The sequence below is a fragment of the Sapajus apella genome, unplaced genomic scaffold, assembly GCF_009761245.1.
Source record: "Sapajus apella isolate SASKATOON/1434 unplaced genomic scaffold, GSC_monkey_1.0 scaffold194, whole genome shotgun sequence".
Classification (NCBI taxonomy): domain Eukaryota; kingdom Metazoa; phylum Chordata; class Mammalia; order Primates; family Cebidae; genus Sapajus; species Sapajus apella.
Genome location: NW_022437134.1, coordinates 287,336 through 301,155, shown reverse-complemented (window position 1 = coordinate 301,155; position 13,820 = coordinate 287,336). Strand labels below are relative to the sequence as shown.

The 13,820-nt window shown below is 48.1% G+C and overlaps 1 protein-coding gene across 2 annotated transcripts in view; it reads right to left on the bottom strand.

Moving 5' to 3' along the window:
* Positions 1 to 4,430: 4,430 nt before the first annotated feature.
* The window catches only part of THAP4 (THAP domain containing 4), a 45,191-nt gene continuing 35,801 nt past the window's right edge, over positions 4,431 to 13,820 (bottom strand). For both annotated transcript variants that reach the window (XM_032269553.1, XM_032269554.1), the window contains one exon: positions 4,431 to 4,750. In XM_032269553.1, coding sequence (XP_032125444.1) covers positions 4,631 to 4,750 — 120 coding nt within the window. In that variant the 3' untranslated portion in view covers positions 4,431 to 4,630. The remainder of the gene's footprint in view (positions 4,751 to 13,820) is intronic.

Genomic DNA, 13,820 nt, shown 5'->3' with positions numbered 1-13,820 from the left:
GGGAGACTCCGTCTCAAAAAAAAAAAAAAAAAAAAAAGAAATACCATGTTCCTGGATAAGAAAACACTCATGAGCAAGACAATTCTACGAAAGTAATGTAATCCTCATAAAGTAAATTTAATGTAATCCTTATACAAACACCAGAATGTTTTTTTTTTTTTGAAATGGAGTTTCACTCTTGTTGCCCAGGCTGGAGTGCAATGGCACAATCTTGGCTCACTGCAACCTCTGCCTCCTGGGTTTAAGCAATTCTCCTGCCTCAGCCTTCGTAGTAGCTGGGATTACAGGCACACACCACCACACCCAGCTAATTTTTTGTATTTTTAGTAGAGACAGGGTTTCACTATGTTGGTCAGGCTGGTCTACAAACTCCTGACCTCAGGTGATCCACCCGCTTCGGCCTCCCAAAGTGCTGGGATTCAGGCATGAGCCACTGTGCCCAGCTCTAAACACCAGAATGTTTTCTAATTATAAAGTTCATGTGAGAGAGAAAGTGCACAAGAGTGTAAAAATAGCACGGAAAACCCTGAAAACGAAATGGGAAGGGACGAGTCCTCTGCTGCTGAACCACCTCCTGCCTCTGCAATGGAACCACATGGCACCAGGACCCATGTAGACAGGTAGGCCCCACGAAAACCCAGGAACAGGCCCCAGGGCCGAGGACAGTAAGTCTATAAGGTGGCATGGGATGCCAGTGAGGAGAGGAGGGACTGCGAATAAATGCTAAATGTTAACCTCTTGGAAAAGGACTAAAATGAATCTGCACTTCATACCATACACTAAGACAAATTCCAAATGGGTCAAACATGCTAGGAAAAAGTGAGTGAATCCCTTCATCACTGGGGAGTGGGCAAAAGCTTCCTAAACACGACCTAAAACCCAGGAGCAATAAAAGACAAAGCAGACACTGGAAAAAGTGTTTTATAACAGAGTATTTTCAGAAGTGTTGGTGACCTGACTGGGAAGCAGGGCAGTGACTGTCAGGGACGGAGGGTGGGGGGATGGCACTGAGTGAGGGTGGGTCCCTTTCCAGGGTGATGAAACCTTTGGAAGCACACAGAGGTGACAGTTGTACATTGTGAACTTTAAGATGGTTAAAATGGTAAATTTTTTTAACTGTCTACAGGACTGATAATGTTTTTTGTATATTTTGCCTCAAAAATTATAAAATGAGACCTATTAGGCTTAATATACCTTATTGAAAAGAGCCCATGAGCTTGGAAAATCAAGAAAATGATTAAAAAAAAAAAAAGAAATGCAAACCAAAACCACCCCAAGACTCCATTTCTCACCTACTATATTGACCCAAATCCAAATTTGACACCACCAGATTTGGCTGTCAAGGGGGCAGGCACTTCCTATGGTGCTGTGGGGATGCGGAATGCCTGGCCCCTTGGGGACAAGAACACCACCCAGATAAGCCAGATGAGCCCATCCCACTCCCAGAAATGCATCCTGACAATACGATGGCCAGAATCCACAAGGATGTGGAAGTGCCCTTCGAAGACGAGCATTCTGCAGTCCCAGCAGAGGCACCGGGTCCGGCTCTGACATCTGATTAACCAAAGACTGGGAACAACGCGGGCGAGCTGACTGGAGCACTCGGCAGATGTGCCTGAGGCCTGTGTCAAGCAAATGTGCCCGATTTACAGTTCTGACAATAAAGCCAGTAAAATGATTTGCAATAGCGAAACAAATTACAACAATTTCTAGAAATTAAAATAAACGGGCTGTGTATCAAGTTGGCGACAGAGGCAAACAGAGTAATTATTCCAATTATATCATAGTTTAACTTTGCATCTTCTTTTTTTTTTTTTTTGAGACGGAGTTTCACTCATGTTACCCAGGCTGGAGTGCAATGGCGCGATCTCGGCTCACCGCAACCTCCGCCTCCTGGGTTCAGGCAATTCTCCTGCCTCAGCCTCCCGAGTAGCTGGGACTACAGGCACGCGCCACCATGCCCAGCTAATTTTTTGTAGTTTTAGTAGAGACGGGGTTTCACCATGTTGACCAGGATGGTCTCGATCTCTTGACCTCGTGATCCACCTGCCTCAGCCTCCCAAAGTGCTGGGATTACAGGCGTGAGCCACCGCGCCCAGCCCAACTTTGTATCTTCAAAGGGAAAAGTCTAAAAAGGGTAGCAGGAAAAACATTTTGACCAGTAGTCACTGTGAGTAATACTTTCTTTGTTAGAGGTGGGGTTTCACTGTGTTACCCAGGCTTATTTTGAAATGATTATATGTATTTATATGTAGAATAAAGCAAATAATGGCCGGGCGCGGTGGCTCAAGCCTGTAATCCCAGCACTTTGGGAGGCCGAGGCGGGTGGATCACGAGGTCAAGAGATCAAGACCATCCTGGTCAACACGGTGAAACCCCGTCTCTACTAAAAATACAAAAAATTAGCTGGGCATGGTGGCGCGTGCCTGTAATCCCAGCTACTCAGGAGGCTGAGGCAGGAGAATTGCCTGAACCCAGGAGGCGGAGGTTGCGGTGAGCCGAGATCGCGCCATTGCACTCCAGCCTGGGTAACAAGAGCAAAACTCTGTCCCAAAAAAAAAGCAAATAATGTTAATGTTGGAATGAAACAAGATTTCCAGCTTGAGGTAAAACCAAAGAATATTTAAAAACCCTTATAATCTTACAATTTGAATGGAAAACAGTATGAATTCATATTTTTCAAAAAAAATGTGTATTTCACATGCTAAAATAGTTAGGGGTAAAGGGTCCTGATCTCTATAATGTAACCTCACGTGATTCAGAGAAAATAAACCAGAACATATGGTTTATTTTCTCTGAATCACGTGAGGTTACATTATAGAGATCTCTCTCTATATATATTTTGAGACAGAATCTCCATTGCCCAGGCTGGAATGCAATCGTGTGATCTGGGCTCACTGCAACCTCCATCTCCTGGGTTCAAACAATTCTCCTGCCTCAGCCTCCCAAGCAGCTGGGATTGCAGGCGCACACCACTACACCTGGCTACCTTTTAGTATTTTTAGTAGAGATGGGGTTTCACCATGTTGGCCAGGCTCCGGTGATCCACCCTCCTCAGAAAGTGCTGGGATTATGGGTGTGTGCCACTGCACCTGGCTGAGAAAATAATTTTTAAAACGATTTTCTTGTTTTATCCACTAAGAGGCCGGGAAGTGGAGCAGCCCAGCCGTGGTAACAGTCAGTGCTCAGTCTGTGGCCTCTAATTCCCACTCCCCACTAGTGAGAACCAGGGCTCTGGACTAATGTGTAGTTACAGCTTCTGGGCAGGAAGAGTCAGAGGCAGTTGTGGCAAGGAGGCCATCAAAGCCCACTGGGTGGAGGGGCTCCTCTGGCCAACTTTCTGAGCATCTCCTGTTTGCCAGAGACAAAGGCATCACTTGACTGAAATATCATGGATTCCACTTTGGGAGGCCGAGGTGGGTGGATCATGAGGTCAAGAGATCGAGACCACCCTGGCCAACATGGTGAACCCGTCTCTACTAAAAATACAAAAATTAGCTGAGCATGGTGGCGCGTGCCTGTGGTCCCAGCTACTCGGGAGGCTGAGGCAGGAGAATTGCTTAAACCCAGAAGGCGGAGGTTGCGGTGAGCCGAGATCCCAAGATCGTGCCATTGCACTCCAGCCTGGGTAACAAGAGCGAAACTCCGTCTCAAAAAAAAAAAAAAAAAATCATGGATTCAACTGTGTATAAAAAAATACTCCCAAAGCCCACAATAAAAAACACAAAAACACGATATACCAACTGTTTACAGCGCATTTCCACCATATCAGGCGTTCGAGGCAGCCTAGACGACTTAGGTCCCTGTGCGGACGTGCATAGCTACAGGCAGATCCCACGCCATTTACACGAGGGCCTCGGGCATCTGACTCTGGTATCCGTGTGGGTCCTGTGACGCACCCCTGTGGATACCGAGGACAGACTGTATACATCAAAATATTAAGTTCGTAACACGAGGGGGACGCGGGAAGGGGTCAGTGCAGTGGCATGGGGAACTCTCAGTCCTTTGGGCACCACTGAGGGTGCCAGGACTTTCTTACTCCAAAAATTGAGCATTAAAGGGAAAGAATCGTTTCTGCTGCCTTTCTAGTAGGAGCGTACTTCAGGTTAACCCAGCCTACACTACCCTCACTGCAACCTCCACCTCTGGGTTCAGGGGATTCTCCCACCTCAGCCTCCCAAGTAGCTGGGATTACAGGCACATGACACCACACCAGGCTAATTTTTTGTATTTTTAGTAGAGACGGGGTCTCATCATGTTAGCCAGGCTGGTCTTGAACTCCTGACCTCAGATAATTCGCCTGCCTTGGCCTCCCAAAGTGCTGGGATTGCAGGCGTGAACCACCGTGCCAGGCCCCCTTCTTAATTTCTTAGGGAAGACTTTGGAGAACAAACATCAGTGGATAAAAAATGTACAGCCCACACAAGTGATAATATTCAAAATGCTCAGCCATAAAAATAAAGGCCTTTTATTTGGTTTCTCTATGCCAGTACAGGACCTTCTGGACAACACTCCCGAGCCTGGAGAGGCTCACGGCCACACCCACTTCTGCTGCAGGGACCATCTGCTGAGGAACTGAACCGTTGAGACGCAGCAGCCAGGCCCTCCTGAGGGCTCCAGAAGCTCTACGTTATGGGGTCACCTTCTTGTAGGTGACGTGAAGATGCTGAGTCATTGGCTGTGTAGTGGTTGCCATGGAGACTGTCTGTTCAAGTTTGCCTTCAGAATTCAGCCTGAACTTCCGGGTGATCTGAGCAGGAGAATAAAACATAACACCTTAGTTTTGTCTTCAAAAGATTCAACAAAAGCCTGTGTGCCCACTGCATGTCACACACTCGCCACAGGCTGTGAGCCAGGCAGTGTCCGTGCCAGGGGTGGATGGACACACAGCCCAGGGCCCTGGGCACATCACAAACCAGGTGCCCCTCAGCTGCGTCCAGAAGACCACCAGGTGGACACAGGGACTGGGCTCATCTCAGTTTATTTAGAAGTCACCTTTTTGTCAACGGGCATACCACCCTGAAGGTGCCTGATGGCGTCTGGCCTCGGAAGCTAAGGAGGGTCGTGCCTGGTGAGCACCTGGATGGGAGAAGTCCCCTTTTTTGGGTCACTACAAATTACACATCCGATCAGACAAATGCTGAGCTTCTAATGCTTCCTCCTTCTCCACTGCCTCCCACTTTCACTGACGTTCTATGTGTTCTTGGAAAGCTCAGAAACACCATCTTTGGAACCGTAATTCATCAGAATAAATTACAGCAGCTGTTTTCTAACAAGAATCCAAGCCTATAGCAGCTAAGGTCCCAATGAGTCAGCCCTATGTGCCTGGACCGTTTGCCGGCAGACTGTGAAAGTGACCACTGTCCAAAGACAACCCTCTGATGGGCACTCTCTCTATTGTCCCAGATGTGTGGGAGGTCAGGTGGGGGTGGCCAGAAGAGGATGAAACAGAGTTCTGCTCCTGGCCATGGATGACTACTGTGTAACTGACCTAACAACCCAGGTTTTAAGAAGTTTATTTAAAGGTGTCAGAGAGCCACCAATGTAGTGAGGACCAGTGCCCCAGGGAGAAGGAAGTGCAGAGGTGAGACCCAATTGGAGCAGCTGGCTCTTGACGCCTGTGCTACCTGGAAGTCTCGGTGTTCAGGCGGTGGAGGCCGAGAGGGATGTGGTAGCTAAGAGGCTGAGAAGCTGAGTGGGGCCCTCTCGAACTCATGGGGCCAGAGGGACAAAAACCGGAATTCAGTGTCCGTCTAGAAGGAGAGGCCCGGCCGGGTGCGTGGCTCACGCCTGTAATCCCAGGGCGTATCACAGGTCAGGAGATGAAGACCATCCTGGCCAACATGGTGAAAGTCCATCTCTACTAAAATACAAAAAAAATTAGCTGGGCATGGTGGTGTGCGCCTGTAGTCCCAGCTACTTGGGAGGCTGAGGGGAGGGAATTGCTGGAACCCAGGAGGTAGAAGTTGCAGTGAGTCACGATCACGCCACTACAGTCCAGCCTGGCAACAGAGAAAGACTGTCTCAAAAAAAAAAAAAAAAAAGCCCAGGGAAGCACCCAGCTTTGGGTGGGATCCCTGAAGGGCCCCATCCGAGGATTAAGGGTTAACCAGGACCGAGCTGGGGACTCTGTTTTCGAAATGGCCCAGTCTCTACTGAACATGATCCGTCCATCTTGACCAACAGGCAGAAGCACAGACTGCTCTTTGGTGAGGATAACATCAAATAAAGCCTCGAGTCATCTGCACAATTTTTTTCTTTTTCTGTGAGACAGGATGGAGTGTGCCATGGTGCAATCTCGGCCCACAGCAACCTCCGCCTCCTGGGTTCAAGCGATCGACTCTCAGCCTCCTGAGTGGCTGGGACTACCGGCGCACGTCACCACATCCAGCTAATTTTGTTGCTGTTGTTGCTGTATTTTTAGTAGAGACAGGGTTTCACCATGTTGGCCAGGATGGTCTCTACCTCTTGACCTCAGGATCTGCCCAACTCAGCCTCCCAAAGTGCTAGGATTACAGGTGTGAGCCACTGCACCTGGCCCAATTTTTCATATATAATGTCTAGAATCCAAGAAAAACTCCTTGGCTTCCTAGGACGTACGATGAAAAGAAAAAACAGGATTTGGCACCTCCCCAGCCCTGACAGGGGATGCAATACTGGTGTTATCAGAAGACAACATGGAGGATTTCAGCAGATGATTAGAATTTATCAAAAAGATTAAAATAGAAATTCTTTAACTCTAAAACATAATTAACTCAAATGAAGGCCGCAATGGTAAAATAGGCAGCAGACTAGGCACAGATGAAGAAAGGATTAGTAAACTGGAAAATATCCAGACTGAGGCTTAGAGAAGAATGGAAAATATGGATGAAAGCCTAAGGGACACACTGAAAACTGCAAAAGACTGAACACGTGTAATCAGAGACCGAGAAGAAGACAGGAAAGAAGACGGAACACCAGGAATATTTGAACAGATCACGGACAATTTTCTGAGCCTAACAAAGTATGTAAAGCCGCAAATTCTAGTTATGTCATAGCAGCACTTTGGCTGATACTCAAAGGCAAGAATAGAACCTTGAAAGCAACCAGGGGTGGGGGTGGGTGTAACGGTTAATTTTAGGTGTCAAACTGACTAGATTAAGGAATACCTAGAAACCGGCAAAGGATTATTGTGGGAGTGTCTGCGAGGGTGTTTCCAGAGGTGACTGACCAGGTGAGGAGAATCTGCCCTCAATGAGGGTGGGCAGTATCCAACAGGCCAGGGGCCCAGAGAAAACCAAGACAAAGACCAGGTGGATACGTCCATCTGTTTGCTGGAGCTGGGATGCACTCCCCTCCCCTGCCCTGGAACAACTCCGGGCCCCTGATCTCTGGACTCCGGGATGTCACCAGTACCTCCTCTCTCATCAGGGCTCTGAGGCCTTTGGACTTGGACTGAGCCATGACACTGGCATCCCAGGGTTTCCAGCTTGCGGAGGGGACGTTTGTAACTACTGAATGCTACACTCGTTAAGTGTACATGAAATATTCATGAAGTTAGGGCATATACTAAACTAAGTCTCAAACATTTTTTAACACAGCAAAATATTAGAGCGTATACTGTCTGGGCCTTATAAAATTGAATTAGAAATCCTTAGCAATAGAATCTATTTAAAAAATTCTCAAATATTTGGAAAATAAGTAACATATCCCTATATAACCCTGTTCAAAGAAAAAAAAATCACTATAAAATGAGCCGGGTGTGGTGGTGCATGCCTGTAATCTCAGCTACTCGGCAGGCTGAGGCAGCAGAATCACTTGAACCCAGGAGGCAGAGGCTGCAGTGAGCCAAGATGGCGCCACTGCACTCCAGCCTCAGCAACAAGAGCAAAACTCCATCTCAAAAAAAGAAAAATCACTAGAGAATCACCACTGTTCTCCAGGCTGGGTGACATAGCAAGACCCTGTCTTTATTGAAAGAAAGGAAAGGAAAGGAAGAAGGAAGGAAGGAAGAGAAGGAGGGAAGGAACGGGGGGAGGGAAAGGGAAGGAAAGAGAAAAGAGAAAAGAGAAGAAGGAAAGGAAGAAGAAAGGAAAAAGGAAAGAAGGGAGGGAAGAAATGAAGGGAGGGGAGCAGAGGGAAGGGAAGGGAAGGAAAGGCAGAAGAAAGAAGAAAACTACAGAAATGAATGAATTTAATAAAGTCACATGATACAAGATCAACATACAACAGCTATTGTACTTCTATATACTTGCAACAGATTGGAAAATTAAAAAATCATTTATAAGAATATCTGAAACCAAGAAATACTTAGCAATAAATTTAACAATGTGTGGAAAACTAATACGTTGAAAACTACAAGAAAATGTAGGATGAGACTGATCTAAATAAACAGAGCACTTTACCATGGCACTGGACTGGAGGACTCATTTAGCCTAAGATGGCCCTTTTCCCAAATTAACTGAGAAATTCAAGTAATTCTAATGATAATTTTTCTAGAAACTGACAAGCTGATTCTGAAATTCATATGGAAATGCAAAGGGTCCTAGGATATAAAAAAAATTTAGAAAAAAAAAAGTTGGGTAACTTCTATCGCCTAGTTTAATATAAAGCTACAGTGATCAAGACAGCGTGGTGACAGTCACAGAGGTGGAAAGAGAGACGAGCGTGAGAGAAGAGAGTCCTGGGGAAGAACCACACACACGAAGCGCATCAATTTTCGACAAAAGCACCACATACTTCAACCAATTAAGGGTTCTCTTTTCAACAAACGGTGCTGGAAAATGAGATTATCTGTATGAGGGAAAATGGAAAAAAACATGACTACTACCTCACACCATATAGAAATGGTAATTCCAAGTAGCATATACCTTAAAGTAAAAGGAAAACTATAAAACTTTTTAAAGAAAATGCAGGTGAAAATCTCTGCAACCTGGGCTAAGTAAAAAATTTTAAGACAGGACACAAAAAGCACTAACTAGAGAAGAAAAAAATGGTCAAAATTAAAACGTTTGGTTCTGACTGGGCATGGTGGCTCACACCTGTAATCCCAGCGCTTTAGGAGGCTGAAGCAGGTGGATCACCTCATGTCAGGAGTTCGAGACCAGACTGGCCAACATGGTGAAACCCCATCTCTACTAAAAATACAAAAAATCAGCCAGGCATGGTGGCAGGCGCCTGTAATCCCAGCTACTTGGGAGGCTGAGGCAGGGGAATCGCTTGAACCTGGGTAGAGGGTGCAGTGAGCCGAGATCGTGCCATTGCACTCCAGCCTGAGCAACAAGAGAGAAACTCCAGCTCAAAGAAAAAAAAAAGTTTGGTTCTTCAAAAGGAACTATCTAGGAAACAGTACGGGACAGGAGAAGAATATGGTGTTGTCAGGTGCGCCTGATAAAGGACTTACACCTGGAATACAAAATTGACTCTTACAGCTCAGGAATAACATAAACAACACCCAAAGGGGCAAAAGATCTGAATGTTCATTTCACAAAACAAGGAACACAAGTGGCAAATGTGTACAACAGAAAGATGAGCAGCATTACTCAGCAGGAAGTGCAAATTAGCATCACAATGAAATACCACCTCATAGTGGCCAGGATAAAACTCAAAGGCCAACCCTCGCCAGGCTGTGGGACAACCTTGCTGGGGTGTCAAGTGGGACAGCCACTCTGGAAGAGATTGGTGCTTACCACAGAACCCGGCAGTTCCAATCACAGGTACGCACCCAAGAGAAACAAAACGTGTCCACATAGTCAGGTCTATGAATGCTTATGGCGCTTACAGCGTTACTCATAATAGCCCGGAACTGGAAACAAATAAACATCCATCAACAAGATAAAACTGACGCACTCATTGGCGGACCACCACACAGCAACACGCAGGCGCAGCACACGCAGCAGCACGCGTGAATGTCGAGACCGTGGCAGTGACAGTGCCCGAGCTGCGGCTCTGCTGATGATGATCAGCGCTAGGACACGCACAACCGCTCTGTCTGCAGAGGCAGAATCTGGTGGGGGCTGTGAGAGGGCAGCAGGGGCCGCCTGCCAAGCGTAGAACTTTGTAGGGTGCTGGAACTGTTCTCAGTCTTGACTGGGGCAGCGTTATAAGACTATATATGCTTGTCCAAATGCATCAAACTGTACACTTGAAGTGTATGGATTTATTGCATGGTAAGTATATCTCAATAGAAGTGATTTTTAAAAAGTAGAGGCCGTGATAATGAAGACAGAGTGGTACTGGCACAGGGATTGAAGAAGAGACTACCTGGAACCAAAGAGAGAGTGATGAAGGGTGCTGAGGGGCTCGGCGGCGGGTGCGTGGGTGCACAGCGGGCCAGGCCCTTCCGGCAGGGTGCAGGGCAGCTGGTCCTCATCTGAGAACAACGGAGGGACACCGCCTCACATCAGACACAAAATCAATCCCAGGTGGATTTATCACCTAAAGGAAAGATTTTTAGTTTGAAGCATCCAGAAACACTTAGAATACATATTTTGGCCTGTTAGTAAGTAAGGAAAGACCGCTTAACTAAGACACGTTAAAATCAGAATCCAGCCAGGCGCAGTGGCTCACAACCGTAATCCCAGCACTTTGGGAGGCCAAGTGGGCGGACCACGAGGTCAGGAGTTCAAGACCAGAGTGGCCAACATGGTGTAACGCTGTCTCTACCAAAAAACACAAAAATTAGCTGGGCATGGTGGCTCATGCCTGTAATCCCAGCTACTTGGGAGGCTGAGGCAGGAGAACTGCTTGAACCGGGACCTGGGAGGCGGAGGTTGCAGTGAGCCAAGACACACCACTGCACTCCAGTCTGGACTACAGAGCGAGACTCCATCTCAAAAAAAAAAAACAAAACAAAACAAAACAAAAAACAGAACCCATAAAGGAAGAGACTGGCAAACTGAACCTCATAAAATCAAGAACCTCTGTTCTTCAAAAACAATTTGTAAAAGTCAAAAGATAATCACAGACCGAAAAAGCTATTTGCAACACGTTTAACTACAGCTTTATTCACATCACATAAAGAACTCGGACAGGGCAACCAGAAAAGGCACAGTGGGAAACGGTCACCAGACCTGGACAGGCACCTCGCTGGAGGAAGACCCGGCAAGGACGTGAAGAGATGCTCAGGTTCCCAGGTCACCTGCGGCAGCCCAGGCTGCAAAGCTAGATCCAGAGCCACCCACATGAGGCAGGAAGGGGAGGAGGCCTCTCTGAGCCTTACTGTGAAATGGGGCCTGGGCCTGGACCTGCCTGTCCTCAGGGTTGCTGCAAGGCATGTGCTGTGCAGACTGCACGGGGCTCCACAGTTATGAAGCACAGACAGCACAGGGAAGGTGCAGCTCAGGGGGGGCCTGGGGACTCCTCAGGCCCTCCCCGAAAGAGTCACACAAGCCTCTTCCAACACGCTCAGTTCTCCCCTGGGGTCTGCCACCATTTGCACAGTCACCAGACATGAGCGACAGGCTGTCCCAGAGGCAAGCTGGCCAGGGACCCTCAGCAGCTCACAGGCTCCATACACAGCTCACGAAGGTATCGCCACCCTCTTTGGGGTTGGCAGTCTGGGCCATGCCCGCCAACACTCATACAAAGAATAAAGACACTCACACGTCTGTTCCCAGCCCGCCTGATTCCCCAGATGCCATAGAGCAGCTAAGGGAAGGCCTCACTTCCCCAGTGCAAGCCTCGCCCTCTTCAAGAGGCTCCAGCCCACTCCTCCAGGGCAAGGGGGAAAAACCAGGTGCCTCTGGACCCATGTGTCCAAGGCCACAGCCGGCAGCATCAATCCTGACAGCCAAGGAGGGGAAACGCCCGAAACAGCAGTCAGAGGGGCCGCAGTGCCTAACAAGGCCCACAGGACGTCTGTATGGGGAAACAGGGAAAATGGGACTGCTACCTCACACTACAGAGAAACAGTCATCCCAAACATCACGTAGCTTCAAAGGAAAAACTGGCCAGGCACAGTGCTCACACCTATAACCACGGCACTTCGGGAAGCTGAGGCGGGTGGATCACTTGAGGCCAGGAGTTTGAGACCAGTCTGAGCAACACCGTGAGATCTTATCTCTACTAAAAATACAAAAATTAGCTGGGAGTGTTGGTGCACGCATGTAGTCCCAGCTACTTGGGAAGCTGATATGGGAGAATCGCTTGAGCCCAGTAATAGCACTGCCGCACTCCAGCCTTACACTACTGACAGCGGAAGACTTTGTCTAAAAAAAAAAAAACAAACCAGGCATGGTGGCTCACGAGGTCAGGAGTTCAAGACCAGCCTGGCCAAGATGGTGAAACCCCATCTCTACTAAAAATACAAAAGTCAGCCTGCTGTGGTGGTGGGTGCCTGTAGTCCCAGCTACTCGGGAGACAGAGGCAGAGAACTGCTTGACCCCCGGAGGCGGAGGCAGAGGGTCCAGTGAGCTGAGATGGCACCACTGCACTCCAGCCTGGGCGTTTCGTTTACAAAAAACAAAACAAAATTGTTTTTTTAAAAAAAGATAAAGAAAATGTAGATGCAAATCTTGCTCACACAGCAACCTGGCAGAGCTCTGAGGTGAGGCCTCCCAGCTGAGCATGGCGCTGTGGCTCTTGTGCGGCCCCTACTGGGACAGCAGTGAAGGAGTACTTTCCATAGCGTGAATCCACAGGAGAAAGAGGAGTTGGGCACACAGCCACAGAACACGGGGGGCTGGAATCAGATGCAGCCGACCCAGGAAGGCCGAGGCTGAAGGCAGCACTGGGGACTGGCGAGCAGCCCGCCTATGCCCCACAAAAGCTCTGTGGCATGGCCTGAGTATTTCCATGAGCAGCTGTAGATGAAAGCTGATAACAGCAGGTGTGCTTGAAAATGTGTTTCAGTGGCAACTCAGTATTATTTCATGTATTTATTCTGAGACAGAATCTCACTCTGTCACCCAGGCTAGAGTGCAGTGGCACAGTCACTGCTCACTGCAACCTGCAGCTCCCAGGCTCAAGCGATTCTCCCACCTCACCCTTCCAAGTAGCTGGGACTACAGGCATGCGCCACCAAGCCCGGCCACTTTTTGTACTTTTTGTAGAAACAGGTTTTGCTACATTGCCCAGGCTGGTCTTTAACCCCTGGGTTCAAGCGATCCCCCTGGTTCAGCCCCACAAAGTGTGGGAATCACAGGCGTCAGCCACCACGAGAGGTACAGTATTACTATTAACAGGCAAGATTCAGTAACAACCAGCTTGCCCATCAGTGAGGAGTGGATAAACAAAATACAGCACATCATCGGTGGAGTATTACTCAGCCATGAAAAGGAGTGAAGCCTGAGGCATGCTCCAAGTTGGATGCACCTTGGAAACCTTACACTAAGTGACAGTCACAAAAGAGCACATGCTATATGGCCCCAATTATATGAAATGCTCAGGACAGGCAAATCTGCAGAGATGGAAGGTAGATGAGTGGCAGCCTGAGGCTGGGGGAGATGGAAGTTGGGGCTGACAGCTAAAGGGCACCAGGTGTCTTTTTGGGGTATGAAAAATGTTCTGGCCGGGGTCGTGGTTCACACCTGTAATCCCAGCACTTTGGCAGGCCAAGATCCTGTCTCTTGGACTGCTTAAGCCCAGGGGTTCGAGACCAGCCTGGGCAACATGGCAAAACCCTGTCTCCACAAAATATACAAAAGAATTAGCTGTGTGCAGTGGCTCATGTCTGTAATCCCAGTATTCTGGGAGGCCCAGGCAGGTAGATTTCTTTAGTTCAGGAGTTCAAGACCTGCCTGGGCAATGTGGCAAGACCCTATCTCTACTAAAAATACAAAAAAAAAAAAAAAGGCCGTGCGTAGTGGTGCACACCTGTAAAGCCGTGCGTAGTGGTGCAC